The sequence below is a fragment of the Nerophis lumbriciformis genome, linkage group LG07 (assembly GCF_033978685.3).
Source record: "Nerophis lumbriciformis linkage group LG07, RoL_Nlum_v2.1, whole genome shotgun sequence".
Taxonomy (NCBI): domain Eukaryota; kingdom Metazoa; phylum Chordata; class Actinopteri; order Syngnathiformes; family Syngnathidae; genus Nerophis; species Nerophis lumbriciformis.
The window spans coordinates 20,061,075-20,078,039 of NC_084554.2; the positions used below are offsets into that span (position 1 = coordinate 20,061,075).

The window sequence follows — 16,965 nt, forward strand, 5'->3', positions numbered from 1 at the left end:
TAACACAGGAGAACTACATACTGATCCAGCTAAGATTAATGAAACATTTGCTGCATTTTATACAACGTTATATACCTCAGACCGCCCCCCTTCCTCAGATGAGCTGTTTGGCGATAAAACATTCCCACAGATAGAATGTGGGGCTGCGAGGGGCCTGGGCCAGCCCATTAGTGTCATGAGATCACAGAAGCCATCAAATCCTTACAGAGCAATAAGTCACCCGGCCCGGATGGCTTCAGTGCAGAATAATACAAGACTTTCTCCAGTGCTCTTGCTCCGGCTCTAAGAGACATGTATAATGAAGCTTTTCTGCAACATCGCCTCCCAGAAACCTTATCGAGGGCCACCATTTCTCTCATCCTAAAAAAAGACAAAGACCCCCTGCTTTGCAGCAGCTATAGACCAATTTCGCTCTTAAATGTAGATCTAAAAATTATATCCAAGGTTCTCGCTCTCCGGCTCCAAAGGGTGATGCCTTCCATCATCTCGTTGGATCAAACAGGTTTTATGCTAGGCCGGCAATCCTCACACAACACTCGGCGCCTCCTAAACATTATCCATTCGCCAAACCCTTCGACCCCGGAGGTGGTAGTGTCCCTCGATGCGGAGAAAGCCTTTGACAGGGTTGAATGGGAATATCTATTTGAAGTGATGGGTCGGTTTGGTTTTAACGAAGATTTCATTCTCTGGGTTAAACTTTTGTACTTGTCCCCAGTAGCCTCGGTACGTACAAATAATACACTATCCGCCCCAATTTTTCTAAAAAGAGGCACTAGACAAGGTTGCCCGTTATCTCCACTACTGTTTGCTATTGCGATAGAACCCCTTGCTCTTTGGCTGCGCGCTGAGGCTTTAAAGGTATCACCCGGTCGGACACGTTGCACAAAGTCTCGCTTTACGCGGATGACCTGCTCCTGTACATCTCGGACCCTGATAGCTCACTCCCGGTAATATTTGACATTTTGGAGCGGTTTGGCACACACTCTGGTTACAAACTTAACTACCAAAAAAGTGAGCTGTTTCCGATTAATTCCTTAGCTAAACAGTTACCACGATCTCTAGCGGCATTCAAATGGGCACCTGACGGGATTCATTACTTGGGGATCCTTATTACTCCGGCTATGTCTGATATGCTCCGGGCAAATTTTTTACCTCTAATTGAAAAGATGGAGAAGAACTTTGCCCGCTGGTCTGTTTTACCATTATCTCTCGCTGGCCGGATCAATCTGATCAAGATGATCACTCTGCCTAAATTCCTTTACCTTTTTCAACATATCCCCATATTTATTACTAAATCATTTTTCGATAAATTAGACAAATCAATATCAAAATTTTTATGGGGGGCCGGATCGGCTCGAATCCGCAAGTCTGTCCTACAGTCTCCCAAATCTGAAGGAGGGCTTGCTCTCCCCAATTTCAGACAATACTATTGGGCGGCTAATGTACAGAAACTCCTATACTGGATGGATGGAGGCTCTCAGACCCTCCCGGCCTGGGTATCCCTTGAAACGGCAATCCCACACTCCTCATTACATTCTTGCTTATGCTCATCACTCCCTTTCCCATTTAAACTTGAAGGCGCAAATACCATCGTATCAATCTCCATTAAAATATGGAACCAGCTACGAAAACACGTGGGTTCTCAGGGCCCATCTATATTGACCCCGCTACTTAAAAACCAATTATTTAAACCTTCCCGTACTGACCCCGCATTTATGACTTGGCACGATCATGGTATCACCACTGTGAAAGACCTCTATGCAGACGGAGTGTTCTCATCCTTCACTGAACTCTCTTCCAAATACGATCTGCCGAACTCCCACCTTTTCCGTTTCTTTCAGGCGCGGGACTTCGTAAAGAAGCAGTTCCCACACTTTCCAAATCGTCCTCCGGAAACTCTTATAAATACATTGTTATCTTTGAGCCCTAATCATAAAAAATGTATCTCCGTGTTATATACCTCCTTAAGCTCAGTTGCTCCAAACTCTATATCAGTGATAAGAGCCTCGTGGGAGAGCGATCTTAATACCAACATATCCGATCAACACTGGAACTCGGCCCTGAAACTGGTTCACTCCTCAATATGTGCCCGTCATAGTCTCATCCAATGCAAAGTAATCCATAAAATTCACTACACTAATTCAAAACTATCCAAAATCTACCCCACTGTTAGCAATACCTGCAATAGATGCAAACAATCTCCGGCTGATCACGTCCATATGTTCTGGTCCTGATCTAAACTATGTTCCTTTTGGGAGGACATTTTTGACACAATTGGAAAAGCATACGGTCAAAACTTTCCTCCCAACCCATTATCAGCCATTTTTGGCGTATGCCCCGATAACATGTGCCACTAAAACGCGCTGTTGCTTTTACGACCTTGCTGGCCAGGCGATTGATCTTGTTTAATTGGAAGCTGGCTCGCCCCCCATCACACGGCCATTGGATTAGAGAGGTTCTCTACAATCTAAAACTGGAAAGGGCTCGGTTCAAGCATTTGAAAGCTCATGGAGCCCTTTTTTGCTGTATGTCAACTCTCTTGACCTATGCCCAGACGCAGATGAGGAATAATCTCCCTTTTATTTATTAGTATTATTTTATTCTATTTTTTTATTTTATTATATATTATTATTATTACTATTAATTTTTATTTTATTTTATTATTATATATATATATTTATTTATTTTTTATATATATATCTGTCTGTCTCTGGCTGCGTGTGTGTGTGTGTGTGTGTGTGTGAGAGAATGTGTCTGTCTTTATCGTCTTACTTGTTACACAATTGCGCCATTTGTCCCTCGTTAGTGGGACCTGAGTGGGGTGGGAGGGTGGGTGGGTGGTTTGGGTTTTAAGGGAAAGGGTGTGAATCATTTACTGCCTTTAAAATTGTACTGTTTTGACTTGTACTTTTTTCTGTCTGTTTGAAAATGCCAATAAAAAAAGTTGGAAAAAAAAAAAATCATGTATTTCTCTGAAACTAAATAAGATCAAAGTGTTTCTGACTCAGAGATAGAGATAGAAAACTTCTCGGTTATTAGAAAGGACAGGAATAAACATGGTGGTGGTGTTTGTATGTATATTCACCAGGATATTGAATACATAACTCGCACCGATCTTAACCACAATAACCTTGAATCTGTGTGGGCAGAAATCAAATTCACAAATGCTAAGCCGGTACTGATAGGGACTGTTTACAGACCCCCTAATCAGAGTGATTTCTATGGTGCTCTCGAGGAGTGCTTGGCTGGTGTAGACAACGTGGAGAAAATTATAACTGGAGATCTGAACACAGATATTCAACGCAGAGATGCGCCTGTCTTCAAATCTTACAGCAAGCTTTGTAATCTGCACGGCCTCTCCCAACTAATAACACTACCCACAAGGGTGTGTGATTCCACCCAATCAACCATAGATCTCATAATTTCAACCTTAAATTAGGTGAGTGGGACTGGTCCCTGTGCTCACGAGCAACCTGGTCGAAGATGCCTGGGATCGCTTCAAAACAGCGTTCCTAGCGATACTAAATGATATAGCTACCGTTAGCCCGCTCTGAACCATGGATGAATCCAGACCTATTGGCTGCTATAAAAGACAGAGACAGAAAATACTCCGAATACCAAAAGTGCAAAACCGAAGTAGATAAACAACCCAATAATAACCTCAAATCACTCCTTTCAACACTCAAGAAGCAATGCAATAAATTAAGAAATAAGACAACTAGCCTGACTAAATCCTTAAAAAAAAATTACATTACCGACAAAATAGAGGAAAACACAAATAAGCCACGTGAGCTCTGGAAAATCCTCAACAACCAGCTTCCTGGTTGCAGCCAGAAACTTAAAACCAGACTCACCAACATCAACATCAAGGAGGGTGACTCCCTCATTACAGACAAAATGGAGGTAGTAAGGAGACTTAACACCTTTTTCACCAGCATAGCCACAACTCTAGTCAACAAGCTGTCCCACCACTCTGGTCGCTTTGGTGTAGAACACATTAAAGCCTTCTACAGAAAGCTAGGAGTATCCAACAACGATTTCAAATTAGAAATGGTCTCAGCTGACGAGGTGATTAAAAAATTGAGCGCGCTCCACCCAAACAAGGCCACCGGCCTTGATAATATCCCCTCCAGATTCCTCAGGGACTCTGCCACCACCATTGCCCCGATCATCACGCACATAATAAACCTCTCAATTACTCAAGGCCAAGTACCAAAAGATTTCAAAATAGCAAGAGTAACTCCCCTCTTTAAAAAAGGAAGCAAATTAGAACCTGGCAATTATCGACCTGTTCCTATTCTCAGTTCAATTTCGAAAGTAATGGAAAAAATAGTTTATGAACAGGTCGATAGTTACCTTGCCACAAATAAACTCATGTACAAATTCCAATCCGGCTTCAGAACTAACCACTCCACTGACACATGCCTTCTCTATCTGACCGACCACATCAAACATGAGGTGGACGCGGGCAAATACTGCGGCATGGTCATGCTGGACCTTCAGAAGGCCTTTGACACCGTTAACCACACTATACTGTTGGATAAGCTCAGAGCAATTGGATTTGATAAAACCTCATCGAGCTGGATGCAATCTTACTTGGAGGGGAGGAAACAGGTGGTTGAGTTGAACGGCACCATGTCCCCCCCCCCTCTCAGTAAGCTGTGGAGTCCCCCTAGGCAGTATATTAGGGCCTTTACTGTTCCTAATATACATAAACGACATGTCATCAGCATGCGACTGTGAATTGTTTTTGTTTGCGGATGACTCGGCCCTGCTGGTATCCGGCAAGGACAAGTCACAGGTGGAGAAAATCCTCAGTGCTGAACTCTGTAGAATTTGCACCTGGCTAGCTGACAACAAGCTATCCATACACTTAGGTAAAACGGAATCCATCCTGTTTGGGTCCCACATCAACCTTAAGAAAGTCAGTGACTTCACAATAAAAGTGGGTGACATTGTTATCGCCAGGAAGGATGAGGTCCTACCTAGGTTCCATTCTAGAGGCTAATCTTTCCTGTGATAAAATGGCAGCCAAGGTAATCAAAAAGGTCAACCAACGAACGAGATTTCTCCATAGAATCTCCTCTCTGGTCAACAAAAGCACCATGAAGATTCTGGCGGGAACTCTCGTTCAACCCTTTTTCGATTACGCATGCACCTCCTGGTACCCTAGCACCTCCAAAACCCTCAAATCTAGACTCCAAACATCCCAGAGCAAGCTAGTCAGATTACTTCTAAACCTCCACCCCAGATCACACCTCACTCCTACCTACTTCTCCAAAGTGGGCTGGCTCAGGGTGGAGGACGGAGTAAAACAACTTGCACTGAGCCTTGTCTATAAAATCCGCTACACCTCCCTGATACCGAAGTACATGTCAAACTACTTCCTTAACGTAAATGACCGCCATAACCACAACACCAGGGGGGGCTCCACTAACCACGTTAAACCCAGATTCCGATCTAACAAAGGTCTCAACTCATTCTCTTTCTATGCCACATCAATGTGGAATGCACTCCCAACAGGTGTAAAAGAAAGGGCATCTCTATCCTCCTTCAAAACCGTACTAAAAGAACACCTCCAGGCAACTTCAACCCTAAACTAACACTCTCCCTTCCTCATCATACCAATTCGGATTGTAAATAATCAAATGTAAACAATCTAATGTAGTCACTTTTTCTTATAATTTCTGATCTCTCTCTCTGTGTCTAATACTTGCTGTACATATGTACCAAGTCAGACCTACACTGTTCCAATGTCAATTTCTCTGATGATGAAATTGTTGATGACTGAAGTGTTGATACCACCCAAACTTAACCCCCCCCCCCCCCCCCCCCTCCCCCTCCATATCCCACACCTCGGATTGTAAATAATGTAAATAATTCAATTTATATACTGTGATGATTATCTTGTGTGATGACTGTATTATGAAAATAGTATATATTTGTATCATGAATCAATTTAAGTGGACCCCGACTTAAACAAGTTGAAAAGCTTATTCGGGTGTTACCATTTAGTGGTCAATTGTACGGAATATGTACTTTACTGTGCAATCTACTAATAAAAGTTTCAATCAATCAATCAATCAATTGTTATTGTGGTAGCGTTAATCTTGTGGCTACTAAAGCATTGGTTATTAATAATAACCAATTGAAACCTTGCTGACAATGAGTCAGAACTTTGATTTTGTAATGTAGTGATCGGACATTACTTTAGTGTACGGGAGTACCATAACTTTGTAATCTATTGTATTACGGTTGCGATGCGTCGGTTCATTTATTATTTATGTAAGACCACAGCTATCAATTATAGTCTGGAGCGCCGTGAAAGGAGGGTCATATAGATATTAAAATCCGCCATTGTAATTATATATATATAATATTATATATTATGCTATGAGAAATGCTATGTGTGCAGGAATTTTCCAGCCTGGCGCTGGTTAGTTCTAGCTTAACTCATACTTCACCCGGGCTGACAGGCACTGTAATTTGCATTCTGATTCTGATTCTGAGAGGGCAGCCTGGGAAATTTGCATAAAGAACGGCTCTCAAACAAATAAATTACAACTGCCAAACGGTTCTGTCAGGACTTGTTCAAAAATAGGACTCAGATGCAGAGGTGGGGAATAATCCGGCAGGCTTTTATTTTGAAAAGTTCGCTTTTCACCTCTTGAGTCAGGGCAATACAACAACGGCTATAAACTTTAACTAAGCGAAAAGGTTTCACAAAATGTGAACAAACCGAAAATCACTCCAAAAGGAGGAAACAAAAATATCTATCTCTAACTACACTAACGAGGAATATAACTATGAAATTTAAACAACAAAAGACGCTCCAAAAGGAAGGAAAAACAACGGGCTATAAAGCTTCTACACTGATTCTTATCTAGAGAAATAATTAACAAAAGGTCACTCTAAAATTAGGAAAAGAAGAGACGGTAAAAGTAAACTGAACTGCGATTTGAAAACTTTACAAACAAAAATTCACTCTGCTTAAGAGGAGAAAAGGAAAACTCAAAATACCAACTTGGAAATTACACAAGACATTCTGGCACAGAACAAAGGGAGGCGTGGGCTTATAAAACACATGGGGGTAATGGGGAACAGGTAGAAACAATCAGAGATGACGTCAGACTGATGACACATAAGGAAGGGCAAGTGACCTGAAACGAGAGGAGAGTTATTTTTCAAACTAAAACATGAAATTGAAAGACACAAAAAAACCAAGACAAGACATCACTCACCGTAGGTGTGACAAAACTGGAGGTTGAAACCCATAAGCACCCTTAAAAGGGGAGAAACCTGTGGCAGATGTAGGTAAGGAATTGTGTGCATACTCGACCCAGACCAGGTGTTTGCTCCACGTAGAGGGATTTTGGGACACCAGGCACCGGAGGCCTGTTTCCAGTTGCTGGTTGAGGCGTTCGGTCTGGCCGTTGGCCTCCGGTTGATAGCCTGAGGTCAGGCAAGCCTTAGCTCCAATGAGCCTGCAGAACTCCCTCCAGAACCGTGACACGAACTGGGGCTACCGGTCGGAGACAATGTCTTTAGGGAAGCCGTGAATCTTGAAAACATTGTTCATCATGATTTCTGCCATCTCCTTGGTGGAGGGCAGCTTGGGCAAAGCAATGAATCTCACCATCTTGGTGAAACGGTCCACCACCGTGAGGACGATGGTGTTACCTTGAGAGACCGGAAGCCCCGTGACAAAGTCCATGGAGATGTCTGACCACGGTCTGGAGGGGATGGGTAGAGGCTGCAATAGACCCATACGGGACCCGGAGGACGTCTTGTTTCGAGCGCAGACCGAACATGCCTCCACGTACTCCCGTACCTCCGGCTCCATGGCTGGCCACCAAAACCGCCGGGAGATGGCGAACATCGTTCTCCGAACTCCCGGATGGCATGAAAGCAGGGAGGTGTGAGCCCAGTGGATCACCTGTGGGCGCAACTCAACAGGGACAAACAATCGATTATCTGGGCACCCACTAGGTGGTGGGTCTCCACCATTTGCCTGCTTCACCTCATCCTCTATTTGCCAAGTGACCACTCCAACCACACGGGTCAGTGGAAGGATAGTTTCAGGTTCCTTGGCAACAGGCTCGGGGTCGAACAGTCGAGACAGAACATCTTGTTTGACGTTTCGGGACCCCGGTCTGTAAGAGAGGAAAAAGAGAAGCGGTTAAAAAAGAGCGCCCACCTGGCCTGGCGAGAATTGAGTCTTTTAGCCTTTGATCTACTCAAGATTCTTATGGTCAGTCCAGACAATGAACGGGAGACTGGCCCCCTCTAGCCAGTGCCTCCACTCCTCTAGAGCGAGTTTGACAGCCAACAACTCATGGTTACCAACGTCATAATTCCTCTCAGCTTTGGATAGGCGTCTTGACAGGAAAGCGCAGGGATGCATTTTACCATCCTTCTCCGAGCGTTGGGAGAGGACGGCTCCGATTCCTTCATTTGAGGCATCCACCTCTACCACAAACTGGCGTTGCGGATCTGGCATGGTGAGGATAGGAACCGAAGTGAAGCGATGCTTGAAGTTCTGGAATGCCCGTTCAGCCTCTGGAAAACAGCGAAACTGCACCTGATTAGAAGTGAGAGCATGGAGAGGGGCAACAATTGTGCTAAAGCCTCTGATAAATCGCCTGTAAAAATTAGCAAATCCCAAGAACTGCTGAAACTTCTTGTGGCTATCAGGAGTAGGCCAGTCAGCTACGGCGCTAAACTCCTCCAGGGGCTACGATAAAGCCCAGGAAGGAGATAGTGTTGACATGAAACTCACTCTTTTCTGCTTTGACAAACAGCTGATTCTCCAGTAGCCTTTTAAGGACCCTGGTCACGTGGACTTGGTGAGTCTCAATATCTGGTGAATAGATTAAAATGTCATCCAAGTACACATACACAAAATGGTCTAGGAAGTCTCTCAGCACGTCATTTATCATGACTTGGAATACAGCGGGAGCGTTGGTGAGTCCGAATGGCATGACGAGATACTCATAGTGTCTACTGGGGGTGTTAAATCCAGTCTTCCACTCATCCCTCTCCCTTATGCAGATAAGATGATAGGCGTTACGAAGACCAAGCTTTGTAAATACCTGGGCTTGCTGGAGTTGGTCAAACACCAAAGTCATGAGAGGGAGGGGGTACCGGTTCTTTATGGTGATGTCGTTTAGTGGGCTGTAGTCGATGCATGGTCTCAGGGATCCATCCTTTTTGCCTACGAAGAAGAATCCGGCGCCCGCCGATGATGAGGAGGGGCGAATCAGTCCCGCTTTTAATGAGGGTGTTAGATACTCCTTCATGGCCGCCCTCTCAGGTCCGGAAACTGAGTACAGGCAGGCCTTTGGGTATGGTGGATCCTGGGACCATATCAATGGCGCAGTCGTACGGGCGGTGAGGAGGGAGAGACATGGCCTTCGTCTTGCTAAAAACGTCTCGTAGCTGGTGGTCCAGGTACTCTGATTCTGTGGTGAGGTTTGCAGAAAACAACTTAAGTTGTGCTACATCCTTACTTTGGGTAGAACCGGTAAAACAGTCATTGATACAGTCCTCCCCCCATGTTTTAATTTCACCCGACTTCCAGTCTATCTGGGGGTTGTGGTGAAAAAGCCACGGTTGTCCCAAAATCAAAGTGTGAGAGGAGGTCTTGAACAGATACAGACAAATCTTTTCTTCATGGTTATCTATGCACATGTGGATGGGTTCTGTGGTGTGGGTGATAAGGAACAGTTCCTTCCCATCTAGGGCTCTGGCTCCAATGGGTCGGTCCGAATGGCGAGCGGGATAAGCTCGTCCAACCCGGCAGGTAAATCCAATGGGACGAGGAGATCCTGAATAGGTGCGGCCAGTCCTTTCAAAAACACATCATAGAGGGCTGTGGAGTTCCACCTGCTCTCCGCCGATAACGTGCAGAACCGGATGGCGTAGTCACATACCGAGTCTCGGCCTTGTCTCAGTCTGCTCAGCTCCTGGGCTTTCTCCCGGTCATCTGAGACAGGATCAAAAGTCATTCTTAGGGCTGCCTGGAAGTCCGTGAGGGAGCTGCAGATAGCTGCGCGGCGGCCCCATTCGGCGGAAGCCCAGGCTTTGGCTCTCCCAGTCAGATGGGAGATCATGAAGGCAATCTTTGCTCGATCAGTAGGGAAGGCGTGAGGGTTGAATTAAAAATGGATAGAAAAGTCTATGATAAAAGTCTTACATTGTCCTTCTGGCCCCGGCGTATGACATAGGCGGAGCGGGTACGAGAGCCGAAGCGGTGGGTGGAGGAAGTCACACGACCATCCCCTGTAGCTGGGAGGTAAGGCGGCCCATATACTCAGCCATCGCCGTCTGAAACTCTTCTTGGCAAGAGAGGCGGGCTTCCTGACTCTGTAGGATTGCTGAAAACTGTCCTGCCTCTGCTGGGTCTATACTGGCCAGAATGTACTGTCCGGACTTGGTCAAAAATAGGACTCAGATGCAGAGGTGGGGAATAATCCGTCAGGCTTTTATTTTGAAAAGTTCACTTTTCACCTCTTGAGTCAGGGCAATACAACAATGTCTATAAACTTTAACTAGGCGAAAAGGTTTCACAAAATGTGAACAAACCGAAAATCACTCCAAAAGGAGGAAACAAAAATATCTATTTCTAACTACACTAACGAGGAATATAACTATGAAATTTAAACAACAAAAGATGCTCCAAAAGGAGGGAAAAACAACGGGCTACAAAGCTTCTACACTGATTCTTATCTAGAGAAATAATTAACAAAAGGTCACCCTAAAATTAGGAAAAGAAGAGACGATAAAAGTAAACTGAACTCACCACTGCGATTTGAAAACTTTACAAACAAAAATTCACTCTGCTTAAGAGGAGAAAAGGAATACTCAAAATACCAACTTGGAAATTCAGGATCTGGATAACAAGACGAGACAAGGCTTGGGTATGACGCTGGAGATGCACAAGACATTCTGGCACAGAACAAAGGGAGGCTTGGTCTTATAAAACACATGGGGGTAATGGGGAACAGGTGGAAATAATCAGGATGATGTCAGACTGATGACACATAAGGAAGGGCAAGTGACCCATACTTGCCAACCCTCCCAAATTTTTCGAGAGACTCCTGAATTTCAGTGCCTCTCCCGAAAATCTCCCGGGACAACCTTTCTCCCGAATTTCTCACGATTTCCAGCCGGACCTGAGTGAGGACAGCCTGTCGTCACGTCCGCTTGGCCAACCACAAAGTAACCACAGAACACTATAGTGTTCTGTGGTTACTTTTTGGTTGGCCAAAGGTTTACGTTGTATTGCGCACCCTGACGGCAAGTGTGGGAGTCGGTGTGAAGTAAAGAGACGTAACTTCGTCACCTCGCCTGGTTATTGACTCCAACCCAGAATATTACACAGCCCATACCTATGCTCCTTCAAAGGCTGTGCTACTGGCTGCAAAGCCTTGCACTTTCAAATACAACAATGAGTAGAGACGAGTTATGTGTGTATATGTGTGAATAAATGAACACTGAAATTCAAGTATTTATTTTATTTATATGTATATATATATATATATATATATATATATATATATATATATATATATATATATATATATATATATATATAATAAAATACATATATATATATATATATAATAATATATATATATATATATATATATATATATATATATAGCTAGAATTCACTGAAAGTCAAGTATTTATTTTATTTATATATATATATATATATATATATATATATATGTATAAGAAATACTTGAATTTCAGTGAATTCTAGCTATAAATATACTCCTCCCCCTTAGTCTCCCGAATTTGGAGGTCTCAAGGTTGGCAAGTATGAAGTGACCTGAAACGAGAGGAGAGTTATTTTTCAAACTAAAACATGAAATTCACAAGACACAAAAAAAACAAGACAAGACTTCCCTCACCGCGGTGTGACAGGTTCTCATCGTTCACATGAAAGACCCGTTCAAAGTACCCGACTCGTTTGTGAACATTACATCTCTAATTAAATTGATGGGGTTTATGGATCTTGGAAGTGAGCCGGATCTTTGTGAACATTTTGAAAGAGCTATTAAAAGCCTGACTTGTTTAAGTACTATATTTGCTTTGTTTTAAATATCTTGTTATTATCAAGTAAGTAATTACTCGTAGCAGTAATAAAAAGTCTAAATGTATACATTACACCAACATAAGCCGGACATGAAACAAAGTGAACACTTAATTTGTCTTTACCAATAAAAATAAAAAAATCTAAAACATTTAAACATTCAAATAATAATATGACTCTTAAAAATCCAGACTATTTAGTGTTTTTCTACCAAGAATGTATATTGTGTGTTCATTTATCATAGTTTTTTTTTTTAACTTGGTTAAAAGATTTCAGTGTGTGTATAAATATGTTATGAGCACATTTAACAATATTGCTGTAGTAATGTTTACCATGATAATTTTGGTCACAATAACCGTGATATGAAATTTTCATTTCGTTACATCTCTAGTTGTTGCGTATTTGAAATGCTTTGGTGTGGTTAGAGCCTCTTGCCAACAAATTGGGTCATGTTGTCTAGCAGTGTATTTGAAAATCAGATTTCTGATTTGGAGTGCTGCTTCAAAACAATGAAGAAAAACTGTAATGGACACTCTGAATACTCTTGTTCACAGGGTAAACCGTACTACTTTGACCATGTATTCCAGTCCACTACTACTCAGGTACAATTCTACAATGCTGTGGCTCAGAAGATTATCAAAGGTAAACCTTATGAAAGTGCAAACACACACACAATGCAAACATTCAGTTCAATAAAAATGTTTTTTGTGAGGTCAGACGTACTTGATGGCTACAATGGCACAATATTTGCTTACGGGCAGACATCCTCTGGTAAAACGCACACAATGGAGGTAAAACAGCTTCAAATGATCATTTGTACTTTTTCAATGGTTATTCTGTTGATTAATGTCTTTTGATTGTGCTGTAGGGAATACTTCATGACGCAGACATGATGGGAATCATTCCTCGAATTGTGGAGGACATCTTTAATTATATTTATTCTATGGATGAGAACCTGGAGTTTCACATCAAAGTAAGCCTTTAATTTTAATAATCAATCACACGTCAAAGTGTTGGAAGTCTCATTCAAAGATTTTTATTCATAGGTGTCTTATTTTGAAGTCTATCTGGACAAAATCCGAGATCTGCTGGACGGTATGAATGACTTCTTTGCTGATACATAATTTTAGCAGGCAGGGATGACATTCTTCTTTGTGGTCCTCTGCAGTGACTAAGACCAACCTCTCCGTCCATGAAGACAAAAACAGAGTGCCGTACGTAAAGGTAAGACATGTGTGATGTCTTTTTTAGTGTTGACTCATAGTTAAAGGGGAATTGCACTTTTTTGTTAATTTTGCCTGTCATTTACAATCCCCATGTAAGACAAGGACACATATTGTTTTTTTTATGCATTCTAATTTGTAAAATACGTCAAGTATGAGGTGGCTGACAATGCAGCTAATGGGAGTAATCTATTGCGCCTATAAAGCCCTCTAAAAACACCCCAAAAACACCAACAATAAAGTTAAAGTTAAAAGTTAAAGTCCCAACAATAGTCACACACACACTAGGTGTGGTGTGTAAGTTTTGTCATTATTTGACACAGTTTGACTTCCATAAAGCACTTATAGAATTAGTAGTAATAGCATTAGTCTGTATAGTACATAATAGATGATAAAGCAGGGGTGTCCAAAGTGTGGCCATTTTGGGCACACAGCTTGTATTTATTGGCCCGCATATATTCAACAAACAAGATTAAACACGACCACATTAAACATTACCGGGCTTAATACACTAAGATTCAATTAAAAAGTACTACATGGTGTGTACTATTAGTGGGCGTGTGTGTACAATTGATAAGCACAAAAGTGGTGCAGACTGTCTTATTTAAAGGGGACCTATTATGCAAAACCAACTTTTCTTACCTGATGGTACCTGCTTTTGTGTATTTGGGATCCCTATAAGTCCAAAAATGTGTAAATTAAACCGTGGAGGCATGGCGGAGAGGTTTATAAAATATTATTGCTTCCCCTCATACTTCCGCCAAACAAGTCTGTGACATCAGTGGATATCTCCATATATGGTAGAAAATTTACCCGAAGACCTTTGCGCGATGTCGCCATTGTAGTCCTCTGCTGTAGACAATAAGTTCCTTTTTTTTCTCCATTATCTTGTTGTCGGGCAGACTGCCTTGGACATACACATGTATACTCCACTGTTGCCATTTCTAATACAAATTAGCGTATAGTTTTAACTGATTCGATAGGGAAGCGCTAAAAACTTCAACATGGATGACAGGGAGAAGAAGCAGTCGAAGTGGAGGCTTGTAAATTTGACCGCCTACAAAACGGCGCATCCTGAAAAGACCGTAGGGTGCCAGTGCGGGGCCGGGGGGGCCTCCCGCGAAGCCCCCGCCGGATGATCTGGTCCAGCAGCTTGCCCTCTCCCTCTCCTGGCTGCAGCCAACGCGTCGCTGCATCCTGGAGCCGCTGACCAAAGGTGAATGGCCGGTCCTCCTCCCACAGACGCATAGACTGGAACCGGCGCCTGTGATCTTCAGCGGCACCTGCCGTCCGGTCCAGCACCGCCTTCCTCAGGTCCGTGAAGCGCATTCTGGATGCCGCCGGCAGGCTGAGCACCTCGCGCTGCGCCTCCCCCGTCAGGAGCGGCAAGAGCCGCAACCCCCGCTCTTCCTCCGGCCACGCACATGCTCTCGCCGTGGCCGCAAAAATGTCCAAAAAGGCATGGGGTTCCGCTTCCTCCCCCATGCGGTTTATGGTGACAGCCGGAGGCATTGGCCGTGCCCTGCCCATCTGATCCGCCATCGCCCGCAGGACTTGGCACTGTTGGCGGCTGCTCGCTGCCACCTCTGCGAGCACGCCCGCGAGAGCCGTCAGGGGATCGTCCTGCCCCGCCTCCGGTGATCCAGCCAGGTTGGGCGCCAAATTGTGGAAGCCTCTTGCTTCAGGGTTCTTCGGATCACCAGCTAATGACATGACAGCAGCGTGCATGGTGTGATACAAGGATTTATTTTTCAATAACTGTCCCTTTTCTTGCTTTTCAGCCAATGGGTTGTGTCTCTCTTCTTCTTCTCGCTCGAGCACATAAGTGGCTTTCCCAAAGTGTTGTCTGTCTTGCTTTTTGCTCTCGCTCTTACTCATGCCCGAGTGTCACCAACCGCCATCTCCAACAACAACAACCTTTCTCCTTCCCAACCGCTGCCTTTAACAGTGCGGCAGGTGATCAGACAAACACTCACAGCTGCGTCATCTATGCACCTGCCGCTAATCTCGAAGCCGGTCCTGACACTCCCCGCTTCTCCGCAGGCCCGCAGGCCACGCCCACCACAGTTATCTAGAATATTTCCTTTTTTCATAATTTTTTCTTTTGCTTTGTTTTTAACATGTCCAAAATAAACAACTACTACTACAAAGTTGTACAACATGTAAAGTACAGAATATCAGAAACATTTATTCATGAAGGAAAACATATATCACCGAACCTTTTTGACAATCAAAGCATGATCGTAACAATCCACATTTTGTGTTTTTAGTGTGTGAAACTGCTATTTAAACATGGAAGTGTAGCTCCTCTCCTTTAGCAAGACACCAACGCGTTGCAAGTATTTTTTATATTTACTTTAATAACGTGTTTGTATCCATCTATACTAATTACACAATAAAACATGCACACACTTACTTCCTGTTCATTGCAAAATAAGCTTCAAAATATAAGCATGGCAGTGGATTTTACACACATTTTGATTATTATTGAAACATAAATGTGTGTAATAAAGTAATTTGTCATTGTAGTCACAACATACAAGCAAATTATTACAGCAGCTCTGATAAATAAAAAAATATAAGATAACATGAAAAGACAATAATTATTTAAAAAAAATTATGCACAAAAGGAAGAAAATCATGTCAACAAACTAAAATCCTTCATTGTCATACAGTCTTATATTACTATGTAAATTACTAATGGGTAGTTTCCAAATATATTTTTATTGAATTTTGCAGTTAAAATCACATTTAACAGTCATACTTTGCTCACGCAAACCCTTCATACAAGCACACATCCACTCATACACACTCACATACACACTTGAGGAGAGAGGTGCACTTGAACTTCAACAACTCAAGGTTTACAGTATAGACATTATTAGAAAAAATACCCAGATATTGTATATATCAGTGACGTTCAGTCAGGGGAGGCAGGTGAGGCCTCACGTGCCATCATGGAAAGAAAAAGAATGTAAAAAGAAAAAAAAAATTTAAATTGTTATATGTATCCAGTGATTATACTATAAAGTTATTTTCCATTTAACTTCACCAGTTTTAGATTATTTTTATTCAAAATCGCTGAATTTTCACATTTGCCGTTCAAATACTGAGAAGAGACTTGCGGTGAGTCACCAGCCAGTTGAGCCTCGCCATGGATTGCGCAATGACTCGGCTAACTGCTGGCCTGCTGTGCAGTGAGACCGTATTGCTATATGAATTATATTATAAATTTCCATAGTTTAGCTAGCTGAGGTATATAATGTACAGTGTATTTTGTACACCACTGTATGTGAGTAACGTATTTCTTGTGCTGAGCAATCATAAAACGGCTGCTTAGACGCACTGGGTGAGGCTCGCAGTAATCCCGCCTCCTGGTGGTAGAGGGCGGTAGTGATCCCAGAGATCATTCTTGTGACTACTTGGCTACAGAAGAAGTGACAACAAGCAGCAACAGTTAGCAGCGATCGTTTATTTTTTCCTCTCGTCTGAACTTTTAACATGGAGGATTACATATCTAAAATAAAACAGTTTTTGTTATGCTTGTTTGATTGTGGACTATTACTGACACCTTGTGTCGATGGGAAAATGCTGCGCGTCATCAGTTTGGGCACTTCCGGTTTACGATGTTAGTTCAGTTCA

General features: G+C 42.9%; 1 protein-coding gene across 1 annotated transcript in view; it reads left to right on the forward strand.

The window, feature by feature from the left end:
• Positions 1-16,965, forward strand: part of LOC133609779 (kinesin-1 heavy chain-like) — a 117,405-nt gene that overhangs the window by 18,035 nt on the left and 82,405 nt on the right. The window contains exons 2-6 of the mRNA XM_061965707.2: positions 12,655-12,742; positions 12,818-12,891; positions 12,969-13,073; positions 13,147-13,195; positions 13,269-13,324. Of these exons, the coding sequence (XP_061821691.1) occupies positions 12,655-12,742; positions 12,818-12,891; positions 12,969-13,073; positions 13,147-13,195; positions 13,269-13,324 (372 nt within the window). The remainder of the gene's footprint in view (positions 1-12,654; positions 12,743-12,817; positions 12,892-12,968; positions 13,074-13,146; positions 13,196-13,268; positions 13,325-16,965) is intronic.